Source organism: Scyliorhinus canicula, chromosome 17 (assembly GCF_902713615.1).
Source record: "Scyliorhinus canicula chromosome 17, sScyCan1.1, whole genome shotgun sequence".
Taxonomy (NCBI): domain Eukaryota; kingdom Metazoa; phylum Chordata; class Chondrichthyes; order Carcharhiniformes; family Scyliorhinidae; genus Scyliorhinus; species Scyliorhinus canicula.
Window position 1 is genome coordinate 179,731 of NC_052162.1, and position 19,209 is coordinate 198,939.

General features: G+C 47.5%; 1 protein-coding gene across 4 annotated transcripts in view; it reads right to left on the reverse strand.

The window, feature by feature from the left end:
- Positions 1–1,304: 1,304 nt before the first annotated feature.
- Positions 1,305–19,209, reverse strand: part of phf6 (PHD finger protein 6) — a 93,795-nt gene continuing 75,890 nt past the window's right edge. For 2 of the 4 annotated variants that reach the window (XM_038774339.1, XM_038774338.1), the window contains exons 10-12: positions 12,566–12,674; positions 8,831–8,899; positions 1,305–8,742 (exon numbers count right to left, since the gene is read on the reverse strand). In XM_038774339.1, coding sequence (XP_038630267.1) covers positions 8,882–8,899; positions 12,566–12,674 — 127 coding nt within the window. In that variant the 3' untranslated portion in view covers positions 1,305–8,742; positions 8,831–8,881. The remainder of the gene's footprint in view (positions 8,743–8,830; positions 8,900–12,565; positions 12,675–19,209) is intronic. The other 2 variants (XM_038774340.1, XM_038774341.1) reach the window with 2 other exon arrangements.

A 19,209-nucleotide genomic window follows, 5' to 3' on the forward strand; every position in this document is an offset into this window, starting at 1 on the left:
ACATGTCCATTAAGCGTCCATGGATCAAAAATGATATTGTCAAAAATAAAGGAAGGGGAAATGAAGCCGCATTAATCATACACATCTTAATTTTGTATTTTGGCTACTGTATATATTAGCTTCATAATAGATGTTAAATTGTGGGTCCCTAATCTTAGTATTCTAATTGACTAAACATATGGCAAATTATTTGCCGACAGATTACTATTGGAGTGTATATTTGAGACTGAAGACTAAGATGGGCAGGTTAGGGGGACTGGCCGTGTTAAATTATTCCATAGTGTTCAAAGATGGGCAGGTTAGGTGGTGTTATGGGACAATGGCATGGGCTCAGGTAGGTGCTCTTTCAGAGGGTCAGTACAGACAATGGGTCGTATAGCCTCCTGAACTGTAGGGATTCTATAATCTATAACATATTGTCACAAACTGGATTCACATGTACCAACAGCAGGTTGCCACAAATATCCCCATCCTCAACCACATGGCAACCCAGCATGAGTTCAAAAGACTGAAGTGCTGAGTGGATGATGCTACTGGGCCTCCTTCGGAGGTCCCAGTGTCTCAGACATCAGCGACCAGCCAATTCACTTTACTACATGATGCAAATGCTCCAAGTTGCAGTGTTATTGGATGGGGGAGGGGGAAGGTTAGTCATGAGGCATTGGGGCCTGGGAACTAATATCTACAAGAACAATGGCGAGCGGGACTTTCTGATACCGGAGACAACGTTTTGGATGAATTGAGGTTTATGGAGTGGAGGACATCAGGTTAGTCAGCAGAGCTTTGGAGTAAATCAAGTTTGAGGATGGCAAAGAAAAGTTTTTAAATCAGATCGCTAGCCATGTATGGGCAGCATGGTAGCACAGTGGTTATCACTGTTCCTTCACAGCTCCAGGGTCCCAAGTTCGATTCCCACTTGGGTCACTGTCTGTGCGGAGTCTGCACGTTCTCCCCGTGTCTGCGTGGGTTTCCTCCGGGTGCTCCGGTTTCCTCCCACAGTCCAAAGATGTGCAGGTTAGGTGGATTGGCCACGCTAAATTTCCCTTAGTGTCCAAAAAGGTTAGATGGGGTTACGGGAATAGGGTGGAGGTGTGGGCTTAGATAGGGTGATCTTTCCATGGGTCTGTGCAGACTCGATGGGCCGAATGGTCTCCTTCTGCACTGTAAATTCTATGATCTACCTTACTCTAGATACTCTGTTGACTCTTAAGTATGCTTAATTAATGTTACAACCAAGGTCAACTTTGACACGGACTTGATTACAAAATCCAGTTCATCTGCAATATGATTGACAAACAAACAACTTTAAATCTAAGGCAGATATACTTTTATTAAAAACATTCAATGACTAAGTGTTTTGGACAAAAAGTAACACCATGATACTTAGAAACTAAAAATGTTAAATACATTAAAACATGAGAATGTGGCAACTTTTTCCTGGTGTTTTGTGTCGAATGTCAAAGGCAATTTTACCTCCACATGAATTCAAAGCTGCGAATCCGATGTCAGTGAACATTTTACATTTTGTCCTAACTTTGAATAAGCATTCCTCACTGCATGCAAACAGAATCACTATTAAACATTATTTACTGCACTGGAAAGAAATTATCAAGGTTCATTTAAACTTTTCTGTGACCCACAGCGAATACAGATATTTTCTAGCAAAGTCTCAAGAACAAAAATGAATATTTCCAAATACTCCAAAAATTGACATAATGAGACCCTTACATGTAAAATAGGTTCAAGAGTGACCAGGCCGTATACATCACCACAAATTGCAGTGCAGGATTTATGCCAAAACTTATATTGTTCCTTATATAATATTGCAGCTTGAAAGCAATTCATGAACTGGTTGTGGTAATACAGCTCTTATAAGGGCAACTTTAAACAGACCGAATTGGCGACTCACCAATTGACATTATAACCTGATCAAAAATGGATCTTGTCACAAAGCTGGATGCAAATAGTTGGTTATTTATTCTCAAGTCCAGTAACAATATTTGTGAATTTTTAAAATTTGATTCTGGGAACTGGGGCATTGTTAACAGGGTCAACATTTATTGCCTATTCCAAATGTTCTGAGGTAGCATTACGCTTGATTATTGAACCCCTTCAACTGTATTCGTAGCAGTTTGATATTAAGTCAACTCAGAGATTTGCTTGGCTATTTCAGAGGACAATTAAGAATCAACACATTTGGTTGGACTGGAGTCAGAGTCCAGGTAAAGATGGAAGGCTTCGTTCCCTAACGGACTTCAATGGGACAGCTTCACGGCCGCTTTTATGAATTTTCAAACTGAATTCCAATTCTGCAGAATTTCAATTCCCGTTCACATGATTATTAGTCCAGCCCTGTGAGTTACCAATCCAGTAACACCACCCAACCTATTGTTCCTCTTCATCAGCCAGATTTCTTGAGAAATCAGCAATCCAGACAAAATTCACATTGTTAGTTTGGAAACCTCTGGCATTTGCATCCAATGAAATGGTTTCAATTCAAAGCCCATTAAAATCAACAAGTTCTAGGAAATAAGTTTCCCTCTCTGGGCTGAAATGGTTAATAGAGAGACTGCTACAGATAAGCCACGAGAGACAATCAGAACATTTGGCCCATTCAAATGAAATGACTACTGTATTAGAAAACAGACTTTACTAGAGGGTTTGACCACATTACCTTCCTGTTTCATATTTAAGGCACTTGTATGTCCATTAAATATAAACGTTGGATTTGCACAAAGATTGTTTAACCAGTCAGTGTATAAATTTTAGTGTTTTAACATGACAATTCAATTTCCAATTTTGAGAACAATGCAATAAAAATGAAGTTAGCTCATACTGTAGGCTGCTAAATACAAATTGGTATGTCATTTTGCCAGTAACTGGTTTACACTATCATCTGAAATTGGTTCTCAGCTTCATATGAATAAGTAAAAATAAGGTCAGACTGGTGCCCTTCATGGAGAGAAACATTGCAACAACCATTGCTTCATTGTCAATCTTATAAACTGCAAAGTGTAGGACCTCCACAAATCTGTATCATCTATTGCCCAGAACTAATTTCATATTTTGGTTGAATTGTGTTCGCTACAGGTTCAGTCACGAAGCAATTTCATTTAATGCTATTTTTGCATATTATCATTCCCATTCAATCATTTTAAATTACAGATCCTGTATTTAGAATAATGTTGCAAAATTACCAGATGTCAGTCCAAACATCAGGGTTGATTTAATGTGTTCAGCCCTGTACATCACAATCCATAGTATTCAGCTCAATAGCCCCATTAGTATCACATGGTAGAATAATGGGAGGCCAATCTCTTGCCAACGACTCCTCAATATCATTGTTAGCACAATGAGCGGTTACTTGGCATTGCTCCGTGGGAGAGAGAAGGAAACTGGGATTATTTCTAGAGGGCTAGAGGTTACAAATACATTCCCTTTCTTCAGACAGAAAGGTGTAAATAAAGTAGCAAAATATAGGCCAGCCAATCTTCAGTTTTTGTGTGTAAAACACAATGAAAATACTTGGAAAGACAAATGAATTAGTTAAAAGAAATGAAATAAAGGAGGTTTATAAAGATTTCCAAAAAGCTTTTGATAAGGTCCCATAATAAAAGGTATGGGGAGAACGTGGGCACGTGGAGGGAGATGGCTGCATTGCTGATAAGAGTTTCCCAGAGATGGTTGTGTTGGGGCTGGAGGTGGATGAGAAAAACCTGGGTTCGAGATTGAGTGAATTCTATCAAAGACTGCAGATGACACCAAAACAGGGGTGGGGTGGACATTATGGTGCATTGTGACAATGGATATGAAAGGATGCCAGAGGATAAAATAAGGCAGCAGTCGGAGTAGATATAGTTCAATACTGAGAAATGTGAAGTAATTTATTTTGGAATTAATAGGAAAAGGCATTGTACCTCAAATTGCAAGCTTTTGAATGGAGCAAAGATTAATTTGTTCGCAGATACACCAGTCAGAAAAACTTGCAACACAAGTAGATAAGCAATGTAAAAGACAAAGAGAATGTTTGGCTCCTATTGGGCACAAAAAGGAAGGAAGCACAGTTCAACAAGATCGCAGGCTGCAGCTGCAGGTTCGAGCCAGTCTATAATTGATATCAAAGCAATATAAAATATGCACTGTCAAATCACTGGGATCTGCCAAGAATGAGGAGAAATTAGAGAATTGAGGCTAAAGGTTAAGGAGCAGCCTGACATAGGTTTTCAGGATTCTAAAGGGCTATAAGGCAAACAGTAATAACCTATTTCACTTTGTCAACAAGACTGCAAGAGGCCACAGATTGAAAATAAAATCAACGGTTTGAAAAAAATGTTTGTAACATAGGGTGGCTGGAATGTGCAACTCGCTGATTGGAACAATGTAATTTGAGTTATTTTCAAAGGTAACAAGACTGTTGCTTTAAAGAGTGAAATATTAAATAACACCAAGAAGGAACACGAGAATGGGATTGGAATTAAGGCTCACAGAGAAAAATACCAATGCGGGCTGCGAGCTACTAATTTATGATTCAATGGTAGAGGCCAGCGACCTGCTGCTACGCCAGAGTAGTATCTTGTATAGAACCGAGTGACAATGAACATTGATCGTATAATTTTAATATTATTTTCATATGCACACAGATATTCAGCCTCCACTTGCCTGTTTTTTGCCAAAAAATATGAGACAGAAGTCCCAAGTCTGGTACATCAGACAGCCAAACAGACCAAGAACAGCAAGCTAGACATATTTTGAACAGCACACTTGCCAGGGTAAGAGGAAGGCCTGTAGCTTCCCTAATAAGTAGGGGCTGGTTTAGCGCAGTGGGCTAAACAGCTGGCTTGTAATGCAGAACAATGTCAGCAGAGTGGGTTCAATTCCCGTACCAGCCTCCCCGAACAGGCGCCGGAATGTGGCGACTAGGGGTTTTCACAGTAACTTCACTTGAAGCCTACTTGTGACAATAAGCGATTATTATTATTATTATTATTATTAATTTGTTCGTAGTACCACGGCATTTTTCTGAAGCACTGTTACACAAGTGGTTACATTGAAGCCCTTTAACATTTGGTTCCTGTGCACCAAGTCATCAAGCTGCATCAGGGAGGTACGGGCAAGTTAGGGTTTAACCAACAAATTCATTTCTAGAGGTCAACAGCAGAATAGATGAACCAACAAAAGAGGAATGCCGTCTTTGTGTGGGACAAACTCCACTGAACTTACCAGCAACAATTGCTGCACAGGATGAATAGAATGTGATAACATTTGCTATTTTGATTTTGACCTGAACGCAGAGCTCAAAAGTAGCTTTAATATTCCCAGTGTTGGAGTGAAGACAGATTAGGCTAATTGCCTCAGGCCATATTACTCACTCAACAATAGATAAAATCTGTAGTTATCCCGTCATCTTCTCTTTCCCAAAATAACTATAACTTGCAATTTGCTGTTCAAAGTCAATGCATATATTACAGAAATACAAATTAAAAGTTCCAGTCATATTGTGACGCAGTGATATACATATATATATATATATATATTATATTATATGTACACACACATCACGTTCAACAGTATATACAATGTTTTATATTGCAAAACTAAAAATGAATACACAAAGCTCCCCATTCTAGAGAGAATAATGCAATACCCAGAAGCAAATACATACAGATAATCTCACTAATGCAGATCAATCAGGTCAGCTGTAGGCACTGAATTTAATGATCATGATTCAATCCATCATCAGAAGATCACCCATCAGTTCATTGCTCCGGGGTATTTGCTGCATTTTTCCCTCCTCTAGGTGTTGACTCCTTCTTTGACGTTTGTTACCTTCCACTACCTTGTCAAAGTTATTTGGCTGCAGCTGGAGATAACATCTGTTGACACTAAATGGCCACACATGCAAGTTCAATGAGGAGTCACTTCAAAGTAACCTTCCTTAACCCGGGACCACAGCTAACTCTTCCACTCCTGCAGTGTCTACCAGTTCTACACTATCCATTGATCCTGTTCGCTTTCAAATCAAGAATGTAACCTCGAGTGTTGGGAGGCTCAGCCATTCATAACTTACATAAGAATTAGGTACAGTAAGAAGTTTTACAACACCAGGTTAAAATCCAATAGGTTTGTTTTGAATCACTAGCTAGAAACAAACATGTTGGACTTTAACCTGGTGTTGTAAGGCTTCTTACTGTGCTCACCCCAGACCAACGGCGGCATCGCCACATCATATGAATCAGGAGCAGGCCATTCGGCCCCTTGAGCCTGTTCTGTCACAGCTGATCTAATTAGATCTACCCGCAGCCTATATCCATTGACTCCCTTGTCAATTGCGAATCTAACTTACTGACCAATCGGACTGCCTCCCACCAATCTGCATTTCCAGTGTGACTGAGTTCTGGGGTTGGAGGTGTAAACTAACTCACCCATGTGTTATAATTGGAGTTCTTGGGGAGTGAGAAAAGTGAAGGAATTCAGTTCCTGACCCCAACGCGGCAACATCACTTCCACCTGGTTTCATGTCTTACTTGTAAATCGATATCATAAATACCTCTCTGAAACATAGGAACAAGAGGCAGTCATTTAGCCCCTTGAGCCTGTTACAATGGGACAGGAGGCGACTCAGCCCGAGTATGTGTACCGAGCGCAGACAGGGAGTTACAGATTATAAGGAATGGCTGCAATTGGCTGCGAGATGATCAGATGTGGCAGAAAAAGGCACAATAATTGATTGGAGATGGAAGGATAAAAGTGCTACTTGCAAAACACACGTTTTGTTCTTCAGATGGTCCAAAGGCTTACTGGGACATGGAAATGTTGAGTTAATGGTACAAATAGGACCAGTGAACAAGCTGGCTTGCATCAGGAGTGCTGCAGAAATAAGGAGAGCAAAGAAATGGCTAAGAACCTGTTTAAAAAGTTAACAGTAACCAAATAGTCTTGAAGACCTTTCATTATAATCTATTCCATCGACTTGCACATAACTTGGGGAGAGTGCAGTTTGATCGTTGTCACATCAACATTATTCTGACAAGCAGCAGGTTCTTCACAATTTTGAAGCAGATTTTTAAAAAACACAATGTTTACAATCAGATACTTAAAAACTATGCTAAATCCAGTCTGTGAACTTATTCCATTTTTGCTATAGCTGCATTTTACATCCACTGATCTTATATCTTCTGCAATAACATACAACTGTTTTGAAAAAGACCAAGACACAATGTTTTCAGAGCTATTTCAGTTAAGTCAAGACCACAGAACCGGGTGAAGTGTTGCCTAATATTAATTCAAGCAACCTGTGGAAAATTAAAGTATTTTACAGCGAGTACAATTAATTTAGACCAAGAATTTATGGTCTAAAATATTGATGCTGGTAAAAACAAACATTCAGCTGGGCAACTAATAGCACATGTAAAGATCAGGGGCATTCAATAACCAGATACATTTAGGCAACAAAACAACACAACAGAATATATATATATTTATAAAATGAATATTTTGTTTAGCCATTCAAACTAAAAAAACAGGATTAAACAAAGGTCTGAAGGACAGTACATCCACTGCTGACAGAGTAACAACTGGTCTAAATTTAGTTTTTTGTCCTGGCAGTGAGGTATGAAGAAGGACCCAGACTATAAACAGCATCGTTTACTAATTAGAAACAACCTAATTCTAAAACATTTTTTAAAAATTCTGAAGCTTTAACCTTTATAAAGAAAATCACAATCACAGGAAGAAAATTAAGATGGAAATAATACTTTATATACTGAGTAAATTGCAATCGTCAAAACCATTCATTTCCATTAAAACATTTAATACAGACTTCAACATCTAGACTAAACCATGATGATTTTGTTGGCAATGGCATTTGAACCAGTATGTTTGACTAGGCAGTGATTAGTTGACCAAGTTAGACCTTAGCGTCTGCAGATTGCACTTTCAGCTGTACGGTTCTGAAATTACGCCGGAAATAAAAACATGGGCCAGTCTCGAGCTGTTCAAGGACCACCACCTGGGAACTCACTCATCTCATCTCTCTGCTTCCTGCATTTTCATCAGTTGAACCCAGACAGGGTGTAGTGGAACCGGGAGACGTATCCATTCCCAGCCAGGCGCCTGGCTTTACTGAGCATAATCCCCCATCAGTACAGAGATGTGGATCATCCCACTATGCGGATTCGTCTAATGCGAACTGGGTTGAAACTGCAAATGTATTTTGCTTCGGACTGGCCGCTAATCAAGATCTTTGTGTGAAAATATCTTATTCTAGTCATTGAATTGGCGATTTTAATTTGAGCTTTTATTTTCAAACGTTTCTTGTTTGATGTTGAACTCCAGGGGCACACAAAGGCACCGCACGCTTAATTGTTAAGTGTTGTTCCCTCTCATGGTCCTCATTATGCAGAGGAGCATCAGCAGGTCAGCTTGGACCATCTAATCATCATTCAGCAAATCAAATTATTTCCATTTTAATTCAAAAGGCTGTAAAAAAAAAAGATTCTAAATAATCCATTTCATGGAATGGCTGGATCAGGAACAGCAGGTATATTAGCCTACATTTCACTACATTATCCCCTTCCTGAGGAGGAACAGTGACAGAGCAAAAAGATTTCTTGAAAGATCTTTGGATATTTTCTATGCTTCTCACGAGCCCATTAACGTTTTGACCACAATTTACCACCTCATCCACTCGTTCTACAGGCATTTTCTTGGCACTTTCCTGGATCCAAGGCTCTGTTAGTTTTTCTGTTCAATACAAAAGGGGAAAAAAACAGTTGGCCAAAGTTATTTGCATTGCAAACTGTCTGACAACCCATACAACATGCAATATTACCTCTAGAGATTCAGGCATCCATTAAATCAGAAGGAATTTGAATGCATTTTTCTATACCTCTTCTAAGACCTAATGAACAAACAAAAAATGACTATTACTTATAACGATTTTAAACTTAGCTAATCTGCTTTAAGCACTAATAAATATGAATGCCCGTGTCTTTGTTCCTCTCTCTAAGTGATGCTTTGTTAATGTGCCCTTGCATTAAATGTCTTCTCTCTGGCCGTGGGAGCCCTGTCTCTCCATCCATCAACTCTACATGGCTACGGTGGGCCAATGAAAAGCGATCAGAAACAAATGTGTAAGCTTGTAAAAATACATTTTATTTGATAAGAGGTGTACAATAAAATGACCAAGTTTAGATAAGGTAGACAAAGTCTGTTTCTATTAGTCGATGGTTCAAGCGCAGGAGAGCGCAGCGTTACAGGGGTGAATGGAAGAACCTTACCTCTGAGTGGTGGGCAAGCATGCGGGGCAGTGGTTAGCACTGGGACTGCGCGCCGAGGTCCCAGGTTTGACCCCGGCCCTGGGTCACTGTCCGTGTGGAGTTTGCACATTCTCCCCGTGTTTATGTGGGTTTCACCCTCAAAACCCAAAGATGTGCAGGGTAGGTAGATTGGCCACGCTAAATTGCCTCTTAATTGTAAAAAAAAATAATTGGGTATTCTAAATTTTTTTTTTAAATCTCTCAAGTGGTAACAATCTGAAACTCTGTCTACGAAGGTAGTGGCAGCAGAGATACTGAAAGATTAAAAATGGAAATTGGACGGCAATGGAGCGACGGCAATGGAGCGACAGCAACGGAGCGACGGCAACGGAGCGAGGGCAACGGAGCGACGGCAACGGAGCGAGGGCAACAGAGCGATGGCAATGGAGCGATGGCAACGGAGCGAGGGCAACGGAGCGACGGCAACGGAGCGAGGGCAACGGAGCGAGGGCAACAGAGCGATGGCAATGGAGCGATGGCAACGGAGCGAGGGCAACGGAGTGGGGCAATGGAGCGATGGCAACAGAGCAATGGCAACGGAGCGATGGCAACGGAGCGACGGCAACAGAGCGATGGCAATGGAGCGATGGCAACGGAGCGAGGGCAACGGAGCGAGGGCAACGGAGCGATGGCAATGGAGCGATGGCAACGGAGCGACGGCAACGGAGCGAGGGCAACGGAGCGACGGCAACGGAGCGACCGCAATGGAGCGAGGGCAACGGAGCGATGGCAACGGAGCGATGGCAACGGAGCGACGGCAACGGAGCGAGGGCAACGGAGCGACGGCAACGGAGCGACCGCAATGGAGCGAGGGCAACGGAGCGATGGCAACGGAGCGATGGCAACGGAGCGACGGCAACGGAGCGAGGGCAACGGAGCGATGGCAATGGAGTGGGGCAACGGCGCGACGGCAATGGAGTGGGGCAACGGAGCGAGGGCAACGGAGCGAGGGCAACGGAGCGATGGCAACGGAGCGAGGGCAACGGAGCGAGGGCAACGGAGCGACGGCAACGGAGCGACGGCAACGGAGCAACGGCAACGGAGCGAGGGCAACGGAGCGAGGGCAACGGAGCGAGGGCAACGGAGCGAGGGCAACGGAGCGAGGGCAACGGAGCGATGGCAATGGAGCGAGGGCAACGGAGCGAGGGCAATGGAGCGAGAGCAATGGAGCGAGGGCAACGGAGCGATGGCAACGGAGCGATGGCAACGGAGCGACGGCAATGGAGTGGGGCAATGGAGCGAGGGCAATGGAGTGGGGCAATGGAGCGATGGCAATGGAGTGGGGCAACGGAGCGAGGGCAATGGAGTGGGGCAACGGAGCGAGGGCAATGGAGTGGGGCAACGGAGCGATGGCAATGGAGTGGGGCAATGGAGCAACGGCAACGGAGCGACGGCAATGGAGTGGGGCAATGGAGCGAGGGCAATGGAGTGGGGCAACGGAGCGATGGCAATGGAGTGGGGCAACGGAGCAATGGCAATGGAGCAACGGCAACGGAGCGACGGTAATGGAGTGGGGCAACAGAGCGATGGCAATGGAGTGGGGCAACGGAGCGATGGCAATGGAGTGGGGCAACGGAGCGATGGCAATGGAGTGGGGCAATGGAGCAACGGCAACGGAGCAACGGCAACGGCGCGACGGCAACGGAGCGACGGCAACGGAGTGGGGCAACAGAGCGATGGCAATGGAGTGGGGCAACGGAGCGATGGCAATGGAGTGGGGCAACAGAGCGATGGCAATGGAGTGGGGCAATGGAGCAACGGCAACGGAGCGACGGCAATGGAGTGGGGCAACAGAGCGATGGCAACGGAGCGAGGGCAACGGAGCGAGGGCAATGGAGTGGGGCAACGGAGCGATGGCAATGGAGTGGGGCAACGGAGCGAGGGCAATGGAGTGGGGCAACGGAGCGATGGCAATGGAGTGGGGCAACGGAGCGATGGCAATGGAGTGGGGCAATGGAGCAACGGCAACGGAGCGACGGCAATGGAGTGGGGCAACAGAGCGATGGCAACGGAGCGACGGCAATGGAGTGGGGCAACAGAGCGATGGCAACAGAGCGAGGGCAACGGAGCGATGGCAACGGAGCGAGGGCAACGGAGCGAGGGCAACGGAGCGAGGGCAACGGAGCGAGGGCAACGGAGCGAGGGCAACGGAGCGATGGCAATGGAGTGGGGCAACGGAGCGAGGGCAACGGAGCGAGGGCAACGGAGCGAGGGCAACGGAGCGAGGGCAACGGAGCGAGGGCAACGGAGCGAGGGCAACGGAGCGAGGGCAACGGAGCGATGGCAACGGAGCGAGGGCAACGGAGAGAGGGCAACAGAGCGATGGCAATGGAGCGAGGGCAACGGAGCGAGGGCAATGGAGTGGGGCAACGGAGCAATGGCAACGGAGCAAGGGCAACGGAGCGACGGCAATGGAGCGACGGCAACGGAGCGACGGCAATGGAGTGGGGCAACGGAGCGACGGCAATGGAGCAATGGCAATGGAGCAACGGCAACGGAGCGACGGCAATGGAGTGGGGCAACGGAGCGACGGCAACAGAGCGACGGCAACGGAGCGAGGGCAATGGAGCGAGGGCAACAGAGCGATGGCAATGGAGTGACGGCAATGGAGTGGGGCAATGGAGCGACGGCAACAGAGCGACGGCAACGGAGCGAGGGCAATGGAGCGAGGGCAACAGAGCGATGGCAATGGAGTGACGGCAATGGAGTGGGGCAATGGAGCGACGGCAACAGAGCGACGGCAACGGAGCGAGGGCAATGGAGCGAGGGCAACGGAGCGATGGCAACGGAGTGGGGTAATGGAGCGACGGCAATGGAGTGACGGCAATGGAAAAATAGGAATGGGTTTAATCGATCACGAATTAGCATGAACTCAATGGTCCAAATAGCTGTCTTCTGTGTCATAATGACTAATTCTAAACCCTGCCATTTAGCTCCCCCCACCATTAGATCAAAGATAAAATTCAACCAAGGCTAAATGATATCAACAATATGCAGACGGTACAATAACTCCCAAGTAAGAAATTCAAAAGTGTCAATCAGAAGCACGACCAACAACATTGGGATCACAAGTTGAGTAATACAATCCTTCATCAATAAATCAACATACAGCAGCTTGTTTTGCTATAGGTCGGCTGTTTCTATCCGAAGGGAAATTTCAATTATTTCCCCAAGGTACCGGTATTTGAATATTTGTAACACAGTCGCACCACCCCTCCTCCAACACCATCATAATGACCCTGATGTACCTCTTGGTCACGATCAGCTTCTTGCTGTCGGCTACAGCGCGAGACACTTTCTCTTTCTTCATCCTCCTCATCTCGGTCATCATTCCCACTGTGGTTTTTACAGTACAGTCTGTGAAACAAATCAACTTTAACATTCACAACTCTCACACTTGGATTTTAACTTTCCAAATGGAAGTTCTTTTAAAAATAGCACAATATAGAAAACAATCTCAGCCAGGGATTCTCATTGTTTTCAGAGTTAAGCAGGCAATCACTCCAGTTACAAGAAATTAAAATGATAAAATATAAAACTACTCCATTTCCGGAGCATACTAGACAGCATCAAACAACCTGCCAAAGCAACCTCATTATCTGCACCCGTCCTCCACCCTCTTTCCCCTCTGCTCCCCCACCATCTGCACCCGTCCTCCACCCTCTTTCCCCTCTGCCCCCCCACCATCTGCACCCGTCCTCCGCCCTCTTTCCCCTCTGCCCCCCCACCATCTGCACCCGTCCTCCGCCCTCTTTCCCCTCTGCCCCCCCACCATCTGCACCCGTCCTCCACCCTCTTTCCCCGCTGCACCCCTACTGTCCTTTTTCCCCCTCTGTTATTCACATTTAAAAATCTTTTCCTTGGTGGTCGGAGCAGTCTTTCACAGCCCAGAAGCCTGAGTTGTTCCTTGCGGACTGGGTAGGAAGTCAGCTGCTGAAGGAGACTACAAAGCAGGCAGGCAATACGGCAGAAAAGAGATACAGCAGTTGGCCATTCAGCCCTTTAAGCCTTTTCACCCTTTCACACCGACTGCAGTAATCCAATCAGCGGGGATCCATTTTGATCACATGATACACAGCAACTAATGGGAATGCAGAATAACAAACATCATCGACCAATGGGAGTGCAGTGATGTGTACATACAACACAACCCCACATCCACATCCTCAATTGGCTTAGAGGTGGTGGTGGTGAGCTGGGTTATTGAACCACCGCACCCATGTGGTGTCAAAAAAGTCTTGGTGAGTTGACATGGTGCATCTTGTACATGGTACACACTGCTCCGCCGGTGTGGGGGGGGGGGGGGAGGGTGATGGTACACACTGCTCTGCCGGTGGGGTGTGGGGGGGGGAGGGGGGAAGTGATGGTACACACCGCTCCGCCGGTTTGGGGTTGGGGGGGGGGGGGGGGGGGGGGGGGAGTGATGGTACACACTGCTCCGCCGGTTTGGGGTGGGGGGAGTGATGGTACACACTGCTCCGCCGGTTTGGGGTGGGGGGGGGGGGGGGGGAGTGATGGTACACACTGCTACCACCGGTTGGGGGGGGGGGGGGGGGGGGGGGGAGTGATGGTACACACTGCTCCGCCGGTTTTGGGGGGGGGGGGGGGGGGGGGGGGGAGTGATGGTACACACTGCTCCGCCGGTTTGGGGGGGGGGGGGGGGGGGGGGGGAGTGATGGTACACACTGCTCCGCCGGTTTGGGGGGGGGGGGGGGGGGAGGTGATGGTACACACTGCTCCGCCGGTTTGGGGGGGGGGGGGGTGATGGTACACACTGCTCCGCCGGTTTGGGGGGGGGGTGATGGTACACACTGCTCCGCCGGTTTGGGGGGGGTGATGGTACACACTGCTCCGCCGGTTTGGGGGGGGGGGTGATGGTACACACTGCTCGCCGGTTTGGGGGGGGGGGTGATGGTACACACTGCCGCCGGTTTGGGGGGGGGGGGTGATGGTACACACTGCTCCGCGGTTTTGGGGGGGGGGGGGGGGGAGTGATGGTACCACTGCTCCGCCGGTTTTGGGGGGGGGGGGGGGGGGGGGGAGTGATGGTACACACTGCTCCGCCGGTTTTGGGGGGGGGGGGGGGGGGGAGTGATGGTACACACTGCTCCGCCGGTTGGGGGGGGGGGGGGGGGGTGATGGTACACACTGCTCCGCCGGTTTGGGGGGGGGGGGGGGGGGGGGGGAGTGATGGTACACACTGCTCCGCCGGTTTGGGGGGGGGGTTGGGGGGGGGGAGTTGATGGTACACACTGCTCCGCCGGTTTGGGGGGGGGGGGGGGTGATGGTACACACTGCTCCGCCGGTTTGGGGGGGGGGTGGGTGGGGCGGGGGGTGATGGTACACACTGCTCCGCCGGTTTGGGGGGGGGGGGGTGATGGTACACACTGCTCCGTCCGGTTTGGGGGGGGGGTGATGGGACACACTGCTCCGCCGGTTTGGTGGGGGGGGGGGGGGGGGGGTGATGGTACACACTGCTACCGCCGGTGGAGGGAGTGAATGTTTCAGGTGGTGGATAGCTACTGATCAAGTGGGCTGCTTTGGCCAGGCGATGTCAAGCTCAAGTGTTGTTGGGAAAGCTCTAATCTAGGCAAGTGGAGAATATTCCATTTTACACCTGACTTGTCCTTGTAAATGGTGGCAGCTTTAGGGAGTCAGGAGGTGAGTTACTCTCTGCAGAATTCACAGCCTCTGAAGTGCTCGCTCTGTAGTTACAATAATTACATGGCGAGCCCAGTTAAGTCTCTGGTCAATAAGAAAACGCAAGGGAAGACATACTGACCTCTGCAATTTAGTTACTTGTTCGTGTTTGGACCAAGGCTGTAATGAGGGTAAATCATTGCTGAGCAAAATATTTTCCAGCCCTTGACTGTGTTGACAGAACTCTCACCTTTTTTTTAAGTATAAATTTAGAGAAAGCCATTTTTAAATTCCAATTAAGGGGCAATTTAGCGTGGCCAATCCACCTACCCTGCACATCTTTGGGTTGTGGGGGTGAAACCCACGAAGACACGGGGGGAATGTGCAAACTCCAGAAGGTGAAAATATTGAGGGAGAACTAGGGAATAGGGCCAGTATGGCTCTGAGGAAGAGCAGACAGGGAGATGTTGCTGAACACAGCGGGTCTGGTGGCCTGAAGTGCATATGTTTCAATGCAAGAAGTATTACGGGAAGGCAGATGAACATAGAAGCTTGGATTAGTACTTGGGACTATGATGTTGTTGCCATTACAGAGACCTGGTTGAGGGAAGGACAGGGTTGGCAGCTAAACATCCAGGATTTCGATGTTTCAGGCGGGATAGAGGGGGAGGTAAAAGGGGTGGAGGAGTTGCGCTACTGGGTAGGGGGAATATCACAGCTGTACTACGGGAGGACACCTCAGAGGGCAGCGCGGCTATATGGTAGAGATCAGGAATAGAAGGGTGCAGTCACAATGTTGGGGGTTTACTACAGGCCTCCCAACAGCCAGCGGGAGATAGAGGAGCAGATAGGTGGCCAGATTTGGAAACGAGTAAAAGCAAAAGGGTTGTTATGATGGGAGACTTAACTTCCCCACTATTGAGTGGGACTCACTTAGTGCTTAGGGGCTTGGACAGGGCAGAGTTTGTAAGGAGCATTCCAGGAGGGCTTCTTAAAACAAAATGTAGATAGTCCAGAAAGGGAAGGGCTGTACTGGACCTGGTATTGGGGAATGAGCCCGGCCAGGTGGTAGAAGTTTCAGTCGGGGGAGCATTTCGGGGACAGTGACCACAATTCAGTAAGTTGTAAAGTGCTGGTGGACAAGGATAAGAGTGGTCCTAGGGTAAATGTGCTAAATTGGGGGAAGGCTAATTATAACAATATTAGGCAGGAACTGAAGAACCTAGATTGGGGGAGGATGTTTGAGGGTAAATCAAACATCTGACATGTGGGAAGCTTTCAAATGTCAGTTGAGAGGAATTAAGAACCGGCATGTTCCTGTGCGGAAGAAGGATAAATACGGCAAATTTAGGGAACCTTGGACAACTGAGAGATATTGTAGGCCTCGTCAAAAGAAAAAGGAGACATTTGTCAGGGCTAGAAGGCTGGGAACAGACGAAGCCTATGTGGAATATAAGGAAAGTAGGAAGGAACTTAAGCAAGGAGTCAGGAGGGCTAAAAGGGGTCACGAAAAGTCATTGGCAAATAGGGTTAAGGAAAATCCCAGGGCTTTTTACATGTACATAAAAAGCAAGAGGGTAGCCAGGGAAAGGGTTGGCCCACTGAAGAACAGGCAAGGGAATCTATGTGTGGAGCCAGAGGAAATGGGCGAAGTATTAAATGATTACTTTGCATCAGTATTCACCAAAGAGAAGGAATTGGTGGATGTTGAATCTGGAGCAGTGTGTGAAGATAGCCTGGGTCACATTGACATCCAAAAAGACGAGGTGTTGGGTGTCTTGAAAATATTACGGTAGATAAGTCCCAGGGCCTGATGTGATCTACCCCAGAATACTGAAGGAGGCTAGAGAGGAAATTGCTGAGGCCCTTGACAGAAATCTTTGGATCCTCACTGTCTTCAGGTGATGTCCCGGAGGACTGGGGAATAGCCAATGTTGTTCCTTTGTTTAAGAAGGGTAGCAATGATTATCCAGGGAACTACAGGCCGGGGAGCCTTACGTCAGTGGTAAGGAACTTACTGGAGAGAATTCTTCGAGACAGGGTCTACTCCCATTTGAAAGCAAATGGACGTATCAGTGAGAGGCAGCATGGTTTTGTGAAGGGGAAGTCGTGTCTCACTAACTTGATAGAGTTTTTCGAAGAGGTCACAAAGATGATTGATGCAAGCAGGGCAGTGAATGTTGTCTATATGGTCTTCAGTAAGGCCTTTAACAAGCAGAAACTCAAGCGGGAGAATCCAGCTAAGAAGGTGTGCAGTGCTGGTCTGAGGAGACAGAAGAGCTCTTACGTGACTGCTTGGAGACAGTGGACTGGTCCATATTTAGAACTCAGCGACTAACTTAAATGAGTATGCCACCACCGTCACAGACTTCATCAGCAAATGTGTGGACGACTGCGTGCCAAAGAAAGCAGTACGTACGTTCCCCAACCGGAAACCATGGCTCAACCGCGAGATTGACTCCCTACTGAAGGGCAGATCTGAGGCGTTCAAGGCAGACGACCCTGTCCTATACAAGAAATCCAGGTACGACCTCCGCAAAGCCATCCGAGATGCCAAGAGAGAATATCAAACTAAGCTAGAGTCACAGACAGACTCTCGGCGGTTGTGGCAAGGACTAAGCAACATAACGGGCTACAAAGCGAAGCCGAGCAGTATCTCTGGCAGCAGCGCACCCCTCCCCGATGAACTTAATGCATTCTATGCTCGGTTTGAGCAGGTAACCAACAACCCGCTATCGAGTGCCCCAGCAACCCATAATTCACCCATACCCACCATCACAGTTTCCGAAGTCAGATCGGCCTTCCTGAAAGTGAACCCACGGAAGGCGATGGGCCCGGACGGGATCCCTGGTCGTGCACTCAGAACCTGCGCGGACCAGCTGGCAGAGGTTTTCACAGACATCTTTAACCTATCCCTACTCCACTCCGAGGTCCCCACCTGCTTCAAGAAGACCACCATCATACCGGTACCAAAGAAGAACCAGGCAACGTGCCTCAATGACTACCGCCCGGTGGCCCTGACGTCAGTTGTAATGAAGTGCTTTGAGAGGCTGATCATGAAGCGCATCACCTCCATACTCCCGGAACGCCTTGACCCAACTTCAATTCGCATACCGTCACAACCGGTCCACATCAGACGCCATTTCCCTGGCCCTACACTAATCCCTAGAGCATCTCGAAAACAAGGACTCCTACATCAGACTCCTATTTATTGACTACAGCTCCGCCTTCAACACCATAATCCCAGCCAAGCTCATATCAAAGCTCCAAAACCTAGGACTTGGCTCTCCACTCTGCAACTGGATCCTTGACTTTCTGACCACAGACCACAGTCAGTAAGAATGAACACCAACACCTCCTCCACAATAGTCCTCAATACCGGTGCCCCGCAAGGCTGCGTACTTAGCCCCCTACTCTACTCCCTGTACACACACGACTACATGGCAAAACTTGGTTCCAACTCCATCTACAAGTTTGCTGACGATGCGACCATAGTGGGCCGGATCTCGAACAACGACGAGTCTGAATACAGGAGGGAGATAGAGAAGTTAGTGGAGTGGTGCAGGGACAACAATCTCTCCCTTAATGCCAGCAAAACTAAAGAGCTGGCCATCGACTTCAGGAAGCAAAGTACTGTACACACCCCTGTCAGCATCAACGGAGCCGAGGTAGAGATGGTGAGCAGTTTCAAATTCCTAGGGGTGCACATCACCAAAAATCTATCCTGGTCCACTCATGTCGACGCTATCACCAAGAAAGCACAACAGCGCCTTTACTTCCTCAGGAAACTAAGGAAATTTGGCATGTCCACATTAACCCTTACCAACTTTTACAGATGCACTATAGAGAGCATCCTCTCGGGCTGCATCACAGCCTGGTATGGCAACTGCTCGGCCCAGGACCGCAAGGAACTTCAGAGAGTCGTGAATACCGCCCAGTCCATCACACGAAACCTGCCTCCCATCCATTGATTCCATCTACACCTCCCGCTGCCGGGGGAAAGCAGGCAGCATAATCAAGGATCCCTCCCACCCGGCTTACTCACTCTTCCAACTTCTTCCATCGGGCAGGAGATTCAGAAGTCTGAGAACACAGACGAACAGACTCAAAAACAGCTTCTTCCCCACTGTCACCAGACTCCTAAATGACCCTTTTATGGACTGTTCTCATTAACACTACACCCTGTCTGCTTCATCCGATGCCAATGCTTATGTAGTTACATTGTATATCTTGTGTTGCCCTATTTTGTATT